At 49.0% G+C, this 12,585-nt stretch overlaps 1 protein-coding gene and 1 pseudogene across 10 annotated transcripts in view; both read left to right on the top strand.

Annotated features, from left to right (window-relative positions):
• Nucleotides 1–8,063, top strand: part of PTCH1 (patched 1) — a 70,973-nt gene extending 62,910 nt beyond the window's left edge. For 9 of the 10 annotated variants that reach the window (XM_078348416.1, XM_035300826.3, XM_035300822.3 and 6 more), the window contains 4 exons: nucleotides 1,608–1,707; nucleotides 2,204–2,458; nucleotides 4,085–4,637; nucleotides 5,128–8,063. In XM_078348416.1, the coding sequence (XP_078204542.1) occupies nucleotides 1,608–1,707; nucleotides 2,204–2,458; nucleotides 4,085–4,633 (904 nt within the window). In that variant the 3' untranslated portion in view covers nucleotides 4,634–4,637; nucleotides 5,128–8,063. Of the gene's footprint in view, nucleotides 1–1,415; nucleotides 1,432–1,607; nucleotides 1,708–2,203; nucleotides 2,459–4,084; nucleotides 4,638–5,127 lie in introns of all 10 variants that reach the window. The other variant, XR_013526070.1, reaches the window with a different exon arrangement.
• A 549-nt stretch (nucleotides 8,064–8,612) lies between these two features.
• LOC100413612 (torsin-2A pseudogene) lies at nucleotides 8,613–12,585 on the top strand (annotated as a pseudogene).

The raw sequence follows: 12,585 nt of genomic DNA, 5'->3' as shown, positions 1-12,585 counted from the left end.
CGCTCAGCCTTGTGGGGCTGACATGTGAGGAAATGTAGCCTGGATTAGAGCCCCCAGCTGGGAACCTGGCGGCTAGAATCCCAGCGTACTTCTCTCACCCGGGGTTGTTCCCATCCAGAAATATCAGGGTTCCTCTTTCAAGCACTTAAAAGGGCTTCCCATTTCCTAGAACAGGATGGATTAACCTGATAAAGTCCTCACTGAAGTCAAATAAATGAGCGGACACTGTATATGCTAAGCCGTCAGAAATCTAATTGGTCTGTTTACGCTTCAGCTAGATGGATGGGATGCAAATGTCTTAATGCTGCTGCTGATGTTCGCCCCAGCCGAAAGTTCCAGCAGTTTACATTAGAGCAAGACATTGGCTGCTTGGTTTTTACTAATGCAGCTCAGAAGTTTCTACTGTTTACAATAGCTGCGAGGTATTTGTATTTTTATAGGGATTCTCTCTTCTTTCATCTGATGTCAAAACATAGATAGACATGGCAGCACTGGCTGCCTGTTCCATTTTATGAACCAGAGGGCCATTAACAGATATCTTGCTCTCCCTCTTCCCAGAACATCCTGAGCCTCTCCCCCACTGCAGCCAACTTCCATCAAAGTGGCCCTAGAAATCATTAGTTCCAGAGACCCATCCCTGCGTGGAGTCCGTGCCCTCCAGCCACGCAGAGTGTCCACCAGAGGCTGTCCCTAGCTGACAGGTTTACCTTGGTATTCATGAAGGATTCCAGACCTTAGCCCTCAATGGTGGGAAAGCAGAACTACTTGTGCACTCTCCTCCTCTGCCATGGTGCTGCGGCCTTTATGTTTGAATTGGCTGACGCAAAACAAGAGTATTCAGAGATGCTAAATTGTTCAACAAAAGATTGGCCCGCAGAGCAGCCCCGCCATTGTGGAGGGCCCTCACCCAGCACAATGCCCCAGCTCCCACAGAATGGGCAGCATTTTCTTTGCAGAAAGCTGGTTCCTGTGTTTTAAAAAGATTGCAATTGGAGCTATTTGGTAAAACTGGAACTCACAGAATTCTAGGCAGAAAGTTGTGATTAATGAAAGCCCAGGGAAAGCCTTACCTGATACGCTAGAGACTTAATTAGAGATTCTGCCGTAAGATGCAGAAGCATTTCACAGTGGATTAGCAGCCTGCAGAAGTGGGCTGCTTTTCCTCCTGGGCTAAATTGTTTAAATTCTACACCCTTCACTTCATTTGTTTGCTTCTGCTGGGTTTTCCTGAACGGGGCCCCTCGGCATTGTGTTTGTGCTTTCAGTCTGCCCCGCCATTCAGCTCACATTCCATATTTTTGTGTTTGTGTAACACACTCATAAATAACATTACATGCCATCAGAGTTCAGCAAATTAACAGACTAATTTTTTTTTCTTCCCTTCACGAACTAACACTTTGGGTTGTGGAATGTAGTCCTCAGAGTCATAAGGTAAAGAAACAAAAACAAAAACGCACCTTGTGTTGAACTGCAGTCGGGTAACAGCCTTTTCTGTGGGGTGGGTTTTGTTCATTTCTGGCGTTGCTGTGCTGCTATGCTTGGCACACGGAGGGTGGCGCGATCTACCCTGCCACAGCACGTGTTTCTGTTTCCTCTTGATCCCACAGGTATTTCTTCGCTGTGCTGGCAATCCTCACCATCCTCGGCGTTCTCAATGGGCTGGTTTTGCTTCCCGTGCTTTTGTCTTTCTTTGGACCATATCCTGAGGTCAGTAATGACACGGGGGATGTCCCATGTGTAGGCCAGCTGAATGCCGTGTTTCCTGTGCCAGTCTTCATTTAGACACTTAGGTGTATCCCCACCTGCTGATTGTTTTTTAGTAAACATCGCAAAGTGCTAGCTTTTTTCCTCTTCATTGCACTAGCTTTGAGGGATATATGGCTGGTTTGGTTTTGTTTCTCTGAATCAACTGATTGGCAGCCTGAGTCTCACAGATTTATATACAGTAAAAGAAGACTTTGCCCTTGAGATGTACGATTAGACTTCACAAGGGTAAAAAGTACACATCCCTCCTTTCCAGTGTGGAGCAGAGGGCAGTTCTTCTGCTCCAGCTGCGGGACCTGAGGTCCCAGGTGGTAGAGAAAGGTAGGTTAATGCAGCACAGTGCGCAGGGCTCCAGGGCAGGTTACAGAGGCCCCTGAATGATACCATGCCAGCAGGTAAATGAACAAGAACACTTTTAACATGGAATCCCCTCAAATAGGTGTCTCCAGCCAACGGCTTGAACCGCCTGCCCACACCCTCACCTGAGCCACCCCCCAGTGTGGTCAGGTTCGCCGTGCCCCCCGGTCCCATGCACAGCGGGTCTGATTCCTCCGACTCGGAGTATAGTTCCCAGACGACAGTGTCAGGCCTCAGTGAGGAGCTTCGGCACTACGAGGCCCAGCAGGGCATGGGAGGCCCTGCCCACCAAGTGATCGTGGAAGCCACAGAAAACCCCGTCTTTGCCCACTCTACTGTAAGTAACCCTGGGGAACAGGGGGAGGGATCTTCCCACCCATGGTAGTGGCCTAGTGGTCCAGCGGGGTTCCTGCCTGCTCTAAGCAGTACGTCACACAGGGAGATGGATACAAAGGTAAAGTACGGGCTAGGTCAAATCATAGGAAATTGCCAATATTTAACTCTTTTTCAACTCTAAAAATGCTGTCTTCCTGTGGTTTGATCTCATAAGACATGAAGAAAAAGGGGTAGGGACGGGGGCCAGTAATGTCACTGTACAAAGCAATAGCATCTGTCTTGTCCGGGGTGAGAACAATTTGGGCTTGAAAGCCCAGAGATAAAGCATTCCTTGCCTTTCTTTTTCTTAAGGTGCATGTGATTTTAGAGTGACATTTTCTAAAACTGTAGTGGTGTTTTTATTGCCAACAGAGGCAGGATTTTTTTCTTCTCTCATTCCTGTTAGGTTTCATTGCCCTTTATACAACATTAATTATTATCGTCTAAATACTTTACCATAGTTTTTGTGGCTCCAAGCTCATGTTCCAGATGATAGGAAGGAGCAGAGAGGCTGAGACCCACCCCTGATTTCTTAGCTTTAGGTGATTCATGAGGTCACCAGGAGCCTGGGAGCCCCTCCGCAGAGGCTCCAAGGGCCTGGGTCCTTTCCTCTGCCCTGTGCTCCCAGGATGGGCTCAGCCCCCCAGGCCAGGAGCTAAGCACCAAAACCTCAAGGAAGGCTCTGAGGCTACTGTTGCTCCACTGAGGGCCCCCTGCCGTCCCTCCAGGAAATGGGTATTCCAGTCCCAGGCCAGAGCAGCCCTTCCGTGAAAGAGAGAAAGGCCAACCAAATAACCTAAATTGTCCTTCTCCTACCCCCCGTGACGATGCCCGCTGAGCTGCAGTGTGAATCTGGTTTTGTTCAGCGGGAGCCTAAAAATAGGTACAAGCTGAACGACTTTGAAGTTGGTCACGGTCCTTTTGATTGATGTGGCCACTGTGTTGCTCTGTGCTTTGTATAGAGATGCAGAGACCAGATTCCTAACAATCAGATGGAGCGGGCTGCCCGCCACAGCCCTCTGCAATGATGAAAATGCCCTCTCGGCTCTCCAGGACGGGAGCCACTGGCCACACGTGGCTGTGGAGCACTTGAAATGTGTCCGGGGCTACCAGGGAGCCGGATTTTGAATTTTAGGTCATTTAAACATAAGCAGCCACATGTCTACTGTTTGCCGGAGTAGGCAGAGACAGTCCTGCTAGCGTCCTGCACTCAGGCCAGCCAGGGCCACACACTTGGCAGCTTCGGGAGAAGAGCAGTTCGGGACCTTCAGGACTGAACAGGGTGGGGAGGAGGTCGTTGGGGGCAGCGGCTTGGATGCTCTGACCACAGCCCACATTCATGGACAGCAGCAGTGGTGTCCGGCCAGCTGTGTCGGAGAAAGCCTGGAACCAAGATTCAAACAAGGCGCTCCTCTGCCAGGTCCCGGAGGCTGTTGGAAGGATGGGCTTTTCTCCTGCGGGTGGAAGGCCCCCTCTGGTTCCCCAGGGTTGACTGACTCTTTGGAGGGAGGTGTGGGAGCCGTAGGGGCCCATGCCCAGCCTATGGCAGCACCCTGCCCACCCTTCTAACCCACCCTCACCTCTACAGGTGGTCCCTCCCGAATCCAGGCATCACCCACGCTCGAACCCACGACAGCAACCCCACCTGGACTCAGGGTCCCTGCCTCCTGGACAGCAAGGCCAGCAGCCCCGCAGGAACCCCCCCAGAGAAGGCTTGTGGCCACCCCCCTATAGACCGCGCAGAGACGCTTTTGAAATTTCTACTGAAGGGCATTCTGGCCCTAGCAATAGGGACCGCTGGGGCCCCCGCGGGACCCGTTCTCACAACCCTCGGAACCCAGCGTCCACTGCCATGGGCAGCTCCATGCCCGGCTACTGCCAGCCCATCACCACTGTGACGGCTTCTGCCTCCGTGACTGTTGCTGTGCACCCGCCACCTGTTCCTGGGCCTGGGCGGAACCCCCGAGGGGGGCTCCGCCCAGGCTACGAAGGCTACCCTGAGACTGACCACGGCCTGTTCGAGGACCCCCACGTGCCTTTCCACGTCCGGCGTGAAAGGAGGGATTCAAAGGTGGAAGTCATTGAGCTGCAGGACGTGGAGTGTGAGGAGAGGCCCCGGGGAAGCAGCTCCAACTGAGGAGGTGCGTGCCACCAGTGTCAGCAGCTGAGGGACCCAGAGCCAGGCAGAGAAGAGGCAAGGCTCTCCTGGGGTTCTCAGCGTCCCTGAGGGGCCCCGGCACTCAGGCCCATCCTGTGCTGGACCCCAGTGACCTTTTATCCCAGGGCAGAGCTGATGTGTTCAAGCTTTGTCATCCTTGGGGAACCAGTCCAGCCCCACACTGGGTCTCTCTTCCCCTGCTGCTGACCTGTGGAGGGTCGGTGCAGCGCCACAAGGACAGAGCAGTACCACCCTTTACCTGTTTGCCAATCTTTATTGGTCCCATGGGAACGTGTCTGTGTAAGCAGTCCCCAGATGAAGGGAGCAGTCACAAGCAGCCCCCCGGAATCCTCAGGCCCACACCCTACTCTCCTGATTGCTAACGCCAAGATCACTGCTGCCTGCTTTTGTTCTTTATTAATATGGATCCGCACACCTCTTAGTTCAGCTTCCTTTTTTGATTCTTTTTAAAGGGTGATTCTGAAGCAAAGAGGCCAAAGATTGGAAACCCCCGCCCCCACCTCTTTCCAGTACTGCTTGAAGAGAACTGCTTGGAGTTATGGAAGACGCCCTGCACCAGGATAGCAGTTCATTGTTACTGTAACCGCTTGTATTATTTTGTGAAATATTTCTATAAATATTTAAGAGGTGTACACATGTGTAATATAGGAAGGAAGGGTGTAATGTAGTATGATCTGGGGCTTCTCCACTCCTGCCCCAGAACGCGGAGGCCGCAGTGGGGCCTCTCCGTATTTGTGCGTTGGGCTCTGTGCCACAACCAAGCTTCGTCGGTCTTAAATTTCAGCATATGTTGCTGCTGCTTAAATATTGTATAATTTACTTGTATAATTCTATGCAAATATTGCTTATGTAATAGGATTATTTTGTAAAGGTTTTTGTTTAAAATATTTTAAATTTGCATATCACAACCCTGTGGTAGTATGAAATGTTACTGTTAACTTTCAAACACGCTATGCGTGATAATGTTTTGTTTAATGAGCAGATATGAAGAAAGCACGTTAATCCTGGTGGCTTCTCTAGGTGTAGTTGAGTGCGGTCCTCTTGTTTGGCTGTGTGTGTGAACATGTGTGTGATTTCACCATGTACTGTACTGTGATTTTTTTTTGTCTTGTTTCGATTCTCTGTACTATCTGTAACCCTTGTAAGCTCTGACCTAGTCAGGCTGGAAGCATCAGGATATCTTTTATTACTTTGTGCTGGTGAGGGCTGGCCCTAAACATCTGCCCAGTCCTTTCCAATCTGCCCAGCAAAAGCAAGACTCTCCTCGTGTCCACAGGGTCTCTTCTGATCATTGGCTGCCATCCAGGACCCCAATTTGTCCTTCAGGAGAATAAGCTCCTTCTCATGGATCATTGTGATGGATGCTGGAACCTCAGGGTATGGGGCTCACATTAGTTAATCATCGTGGGTGTTAGAGAATTGGGTGACATGCCTAGTGGAGAGCCTTGGCTGGGCCATGAGAATATACTCTAGAAAGCATGCAGCATTGAGCCCCTCTTACGACCAACACACACATGACCTGTCCCCCCACACCCCCAAATTCAAGAGTGGATGTGGCCCTGTCACAGGTTGAGAAACTTGTTCAGTTAATTCTTGGGCCACAGTCAACCCAGAAATGATGTTTGGATCACCTGTAGTTTAAACTCCCTCTCTTAAATGGAGCCGCTGGTTGAGGCTTTCTGGATCTGTTTGTATCTTTCTTTAAAAATAAACTGTGAGCATGCATTGTGGTGGTATGGGGGCAGGTGTTACGTAGGATATGACCTCCGGAGGGATTCTTCACATACCAGTGTATAGGGTGTGCATTTCCTAAATAGATCTGAACATTGCCTCCATCCTCCCGTCATTAGTGCCCTTTCAGTGTGATGTGGGAGAGCGAGAGGATGGACACACCCACTGAAGGATGTTGGCAGGGGCAGGTCTCACAACCAGGCACAGTTTTTAAAAGTTGCTTCTGTACTGGTTCTCTTCTTCTGCTCTGACGGCTCCCTCACCTCTTACCAGAGACCAGCAAATGTCAGGCAAGCACCCAGTGTCAGCTCCCCAACCAAATCAGCACCAGTGCCTTGTTATAGACAAGAAGTCAGAGGAAAGGGCAGGGTTCCTGCAGGGCTGAAGCCTAAGCTACTGTGAGGGGCTCACAAGTGGCAGCTCCTGTTATTCCCTCTTAAATTATATGGGAAACCTTAACAGAAGGGCATGGGCCCCCAGGAACACGTGCAGTGTAGTCACCTCAGACCCTGATACTCACCACGAAACTCTAAGATGCTGATTGGGAGCTGCTTGTGGCTGCCAGGTGTATATGTGCGTGACTCTGCTGGGGACCCTGGCCACCTCCCTGCTGCTGTTGTGGTGCCTTTCTGTCGCCCACACAGTCTGCCAACCTAACACCCAGCTCTGCTCAGAAAACTTGTCCTACGTGGAAGAGGGATGATGCAAAATTCTGAAGTCGACTTCCTTCTGGCTCCCGGCATACCCTCGCTCCCTTGCTGAGCCCAGCTTGTGGTGCACCAGAGCCTGTGTGGCCCCTGATTTCTGCACCATGTAGAACTTTCTCTGATAGTCACATTGGCAAAGGGAGAACTGGAGGGCTGGCAGGGAATTAGAATTTCTCTCTCTCTCTCTCAATAGTTTTATTTTGTCTGTCCTGTTTGTTCATTTGGATGTTTTAATTTTTTAAAAAAATAATAATTTTGCTGATATTTATAATTTTGTATCATAAGAATGTTTTCCTCTACAGTATTTGTCATGCCAGTTTATAACAAAAAAAAATGCAGGGATTTTATTTCTATTGGAAACATTACAGCTGTGTTTTACTTTTGGACAGAATTTTTATTTGTATAGAGTGCTTACTAATGTTAAATAGTTCAGAGTATATAACATTTACATTAAAGACTCATGGTAGGTTTTAGGGTAAGGAGTTTAAAGGAAATAAATATTCAAACTGGGTCTCATTGCCAATTTTGGTGGAAATGAGTTTGTGTCATTTCAATTACAAAGATAAAAGTATGCCATATAATTTATTTATATGAAGATTTATTTTTGTAGTGTACATAGTAGTTATCAAGTCTTTTGACAGAAGTATATTTTTAAAGAATTTATATGTGATGAATCCATAATGTCTGGAACTTTGCTGAGACATGAGTGGAGCACAGTTTTCATTGTAAATTACAGCAAGGAAAGAAAATGTTTAACAGTGTTAAGAGAGTGGTGAGAGCAGAGTGGATATTCACGCGATTGTGAAGTGTTTGTTAGTTACCACTGGTGACCTAGCATGCTTCTCATTTCAAACCTTGGAAGGTGAAAATGTACAAACTCTCTAAATATTAATGTTCAAACACTGATAGAAATTCTAACATGAATAAAAAATAATATAACTTGTTGGTTATATCTTTGTAGAATGCTTTTTTCTTAAAATACTTGGGAAAGGCGGTTAGTGCTTGGAGCCATCATAAACTGGTTTCATCTTGCTGGCCTTGTGATACTTCTTTTTGTTCTGTCTGATAGAGACAGTTTTAGGTGTTTCTCCTTTTTGTTTTGTATAAATAGTGGGCACAAGCGTAGTTCTGTTACATGGATGTATCACCCAAATAGTGTGCATTTTACCCGTTATCACTCCACCCTATTTTTGTTTTCTCATACCAAGAAACTTCCTAAAGTAACCTTCAAAATTAGTCCTGTCATCTCTCTTAGCATACTTAATTTCCTTTAGGTGGTACCTAATAATGAGGGAACATAAATAAAGCCAGATTCAAAGATGATTCTCATCAGGGCAGCTGTCTTACTTCTAAACAGTATCAGTCATCATATGGAACTGATTGAACCTGATACAGAACCTGGTAAGCAATGATTTCATCATAGGCTTGGAGAAAAATATGACCAGGAATATTACCCCCATGTTACAGCTGTGTAAGCAAGGAGTGGTGGGGCTGAACTCATGGCCCACATTGCCGTGCGCATGGGCGAGCTGCAGAGGGGTCAGCGAACCACAGCCGGCCGGCCATATCCTGTTGCACAGGTTTATGAGGCGGCAGCCAAGGTGATTGCCGCACATACTGTTGATGGCTGCTCTTCTGCTGCGACGGCAGAGTTCAGTAGCTGCAACACAGACTCTGGTCTGCAGAGACTAAGATATTTACTATCCGGCCCTAAGACACCTGCCAGTCCGTCTTCAGACAAGGTGACATAGGCCAGTGCTACTCAGGTGTGGTCCATGAATCCGCCTGCCTTGGAAGCTTGCTAAGAAAACCAAATCCAGCACCACCCCAGACCTACTAAATCAAAATCTCTGAGTGAGGCCCAGGAATCTGTGCTTTAACGAGCTGTCCTGGTGGCTGTGTTGCACCAGCAGAGGCCATCCCAAAATTCCTTCCAGCTGAGTGTGGCTGGGTTCTATAATTTGGCTTCAGCTCCTGGGCCAGTGTGGGCCAGAGATACCAACTCCGCTGTGCGGTCCCTCCACAAAACACCGACTCCGCTATGGGTTCCTCCATGGGTGAGCCCAGGCCGGGAGCTTGGCTCTTGCGTCTGGGAGTCGAGTCAGGAATTCCCTTTTTAGACCTGGGTAGAGAATGCAGGCTCCATTCCTAGAGGAGAGGGAGAGCCACGCCAGGCCAGACCCCGCTTCCACCCTTCCTTGGAGAGGGCTTCCCGTCACCCACTTGACTGGCTTGGTAAGTCGCTTGAAACCCCGGAGCCTGTGTGCCCTCATCTGTAAATTAAAGACATAAATGTCCCTTGAAAACTTCTGAAGGGTGCTGGTGACAAGGCCTGGACCTCAGTGGCTGGCAGGAGTCATCTGAGTGAGAATCGGACAGCCCCGTCCTGAGGACCCCACTCTGAACCCCAGTTCAGTCACTGACTCTCCCTCAGGGTTCCCATCTTGAAGATGACAAGGACTCCCCATACAGAAACAATGGGCGCTGCTATGGGAGTAGATCATGTTCACTGGGCCCCTCTTGGGAGGCATTTGAGATAGCTCAGTAAACTCTGGCCAAGGAACAAGATGTTCAGGTAATACAACGTCCTCCTTAATACTACACATAATGGCTAATTTGGTTCATTTAAGCCACAGAGAATATGTTCTCCCTGAATCTGAGTATGGAAAATAGTAATAACTGGAATTCAGATTAGGACAGGCTTTCCCCAAGACATGTTTAATACCACCAAATGGCCGTTCACTACTCTCCAGGTTTTATTCTTTATAAATGACACATAGCAAACTAGCTAACTTAGTTTTTTTAAAATCATATTGGCCTAGGGAGAAGTTTTTAATCAGACTTGTGTCCCGAAATCCATCCTATTTATTTAGGACTTAGGTAAACATAGAGCCCCATTTTTTTTGGCACAACAGATGTATTTAACAGCTTTGTGAAAGCTGCATCCTGCTACATTTCGGCAGCAGCACATTGATGTAAAGGCAGGTGTTTCATTTTTGGTAACTGGTAACTGACCTCTCAAAAAGAGAAGTGGAAATGGTCTATTAATCATCTGAAAAGAATATCTGCCAAGTTCTAATTACTTTTAGTGAAGGCTGCACATAATGAGAACATGCCTTGAACATGAATCTGTTTAATCCTTTGCACTGTCTCGACGGAGGAGGCATGTCGGGCCCCATTTTCTGCACAGATTCCCTGCCAGGAAATTCCAACCACTGCCCAGAATAATTCCATATTCTGGCCTGTTAGCAACACGGTGGGCCTCAGGAAGGGTGAATTGTAGAGATGACCCAAATCGAACTTGGTGCACATGGGAAGCACATACAAAAAGCGTGCAGCTTGTACTCCACAAGGTGGTGTGAGTATCACGGATTCCTGCCCACTCTGGGGGAGTTCCCTTTTCAGGGGATAAAAGGAACAGGGCCTTTCAGGTGAACGGCTGTAGAGAGAAGTAATTTTGTCAAGATGGTGTTTGCCCTGACAATAAGTCAAACCAGCTCCCCTTCCCCACCCCGCAAACAGCGCCACACTGCAGAGACAGTGACAGCCACAGCGCTAGCACCATCATGGGAGCACGTCTCACAGGTGACCCTGGAACAGCATGGGCTTGAAGTACATGGGTCCACCTATACATGCATTTTCTTCCCCCTCTGCCAACCCTGAGACAGCAAGACCAACTCCTCTCCATTCCCCTATCCCCTCCTTCCCTCCTCCTCCCTTTTTCTCCTTTTTCTCCCCCCTCATCTTCCTCCTCCTCCTTTTCTTGCTTCTCTTCCTCCCCGCTTCCTCATCCTCCACAGCTACTCAACGTGGAGACCACGAGGATGAAGACCTTTATGATGTTCCAGTTCCACCTAATGAAGAGTAAATATGTTTTATCTCTTCCTTACGAGTTTCTTCAAAACATTTTCTTTCATCTAGCTTTAAGTATGTAGGCGGGGCGAGGTGGCTCATGTAATCACAGCTCAGGTAATCACAGCACTTTGGGAGGCCAAGGCGGGCAGATCACCTGAGGTTGGAAGTTCAAGACCAGCCTAACCAACATAGAGAAACCTCATCTCTACTAAAAACACAAAATTAGCCGGGCATAGTGGCACACACCTGTAATTGCTTGAACTCAGGAGGCGGAGGTTTTGGTGAGTCAGGATCCCACTATTGCACTCCAGGCTGGGCAACACAAGCAAAACTCCAACTCAAAAAAAATAAATAAGTAAGTATGTAATACACGTAATATAGAACGCATGTGTTAGTTGCCGTATTATGGTCAAAGCTTCTGGTTTGCAGTAGGCTACTGCAGTTACATCTTTGAGTCAGAAGTCATACACGAATTTTCAGCTGCTGGGTGATCAGCACCTCTAATTCTCACGCTATTCAGGAATCCACGGTGGATCCCATGTTCCTGGAGAGTGTTGTCTTAGTTCATATGCTTCCCATTCACAGGGCTTGAGGCTGAGGATATAGGAATGTGACATAAGCTACCAACAAGGCAAATAATAAAGTCAAAGAAGAAAGCAAGCACAGAAATATCTAAGTCACAGCACCACCTCTCAGGACAAACACTATCTTGACAAAACTGGTTCTCTCTACAGCCTCTCAACCGAAGGACCCTGTTCCTTTTGCCCCCGCAAAAGGGAATTCCCACAGAGTAGGCAGGAATCAGTGATAATACCACCACCTCGCGATGTAGAAATGGGCAACAGCTTGTGCTGCTATGGAAAGGAGGGTGGTAGATAATAACCTGTTTTATTTTTATAAAGAAAAAATCCCGGCGAGGCGGTTGGCTGCCCCACGCCGAGCTGCCGGCTCTGGGGCTCGCTCCTCGGGCTGCTCGGGCCGGTATCCCGCGGCCGCCTCCTGGGACTATCTGGCCTCTCTGCGCTGCAGCTTGGGCGCCTTTTGCGAAAGGATCTTAAGAGCTGGAGATCCAAGGGACTCTCACTGCCTGTGGCTGCTCCCTCTTCCTCTTCGGCGAGATGGACAGATGCCCCCAGGCCTGATGGAAGTCCTGCGGCCTGTCCTGAGCTCCTCCAGGGTTGTATACAGGACCTCTATCGCAAAGCCATCTTCATCTTCATCAGCAAGATGGGTGGCACTGGAGGCATGGCGCAGCCGCCCGGACCGCGAGGACATCCTCCTGCAGGAGCTGGAGCCGGTCAGCACCCGCGCGGTGCTGGGCAGTCCGCTCCGTGGCTTCTCGCGCGCGGGGATCATGGAAGAGCGTCTCCTAGACTCAGTGGTGCCTGCCTGCTCCAGCGGCACCATGTCCGGCAATGTGTGCTCAAAGAGCTGGCCCAGCTGGGCCTGGAGCCAAGGGATGAGGTTGTCCAGGCTGTGCTGGACAGCACCACCTTCTTCCCTGAGGATGAGCAGCTCTTCTCCTCCAATGGCTGCAAGACTGTGGCCTCCCGAATCACCTCTCCTCTGACTCCCCCACTGGTGTCCTCGTCCTCCCCTAATGGCCAGGCCATGTAG

This window comes from Callithrix jacchus, chromosome 1 (genome assembly GCF_049354715.1).
Source record: "Callithrix jacchus isolate 240 chromosome 1, calJac240_pri, whole genome shotgun sequence".
Taxonomy (NCBI): domain Eukaryota; kingdom Metazoa; phylum Chordata; class Mammalia; order Primates; family Cebidae; genus Callithrix; species Callithrix jacchus.
The sequence above is the reverse complement of the archived record's forward strand: the minus strand, read 5'-3'. Positions and strand labels throughout refer to the sequence as shown.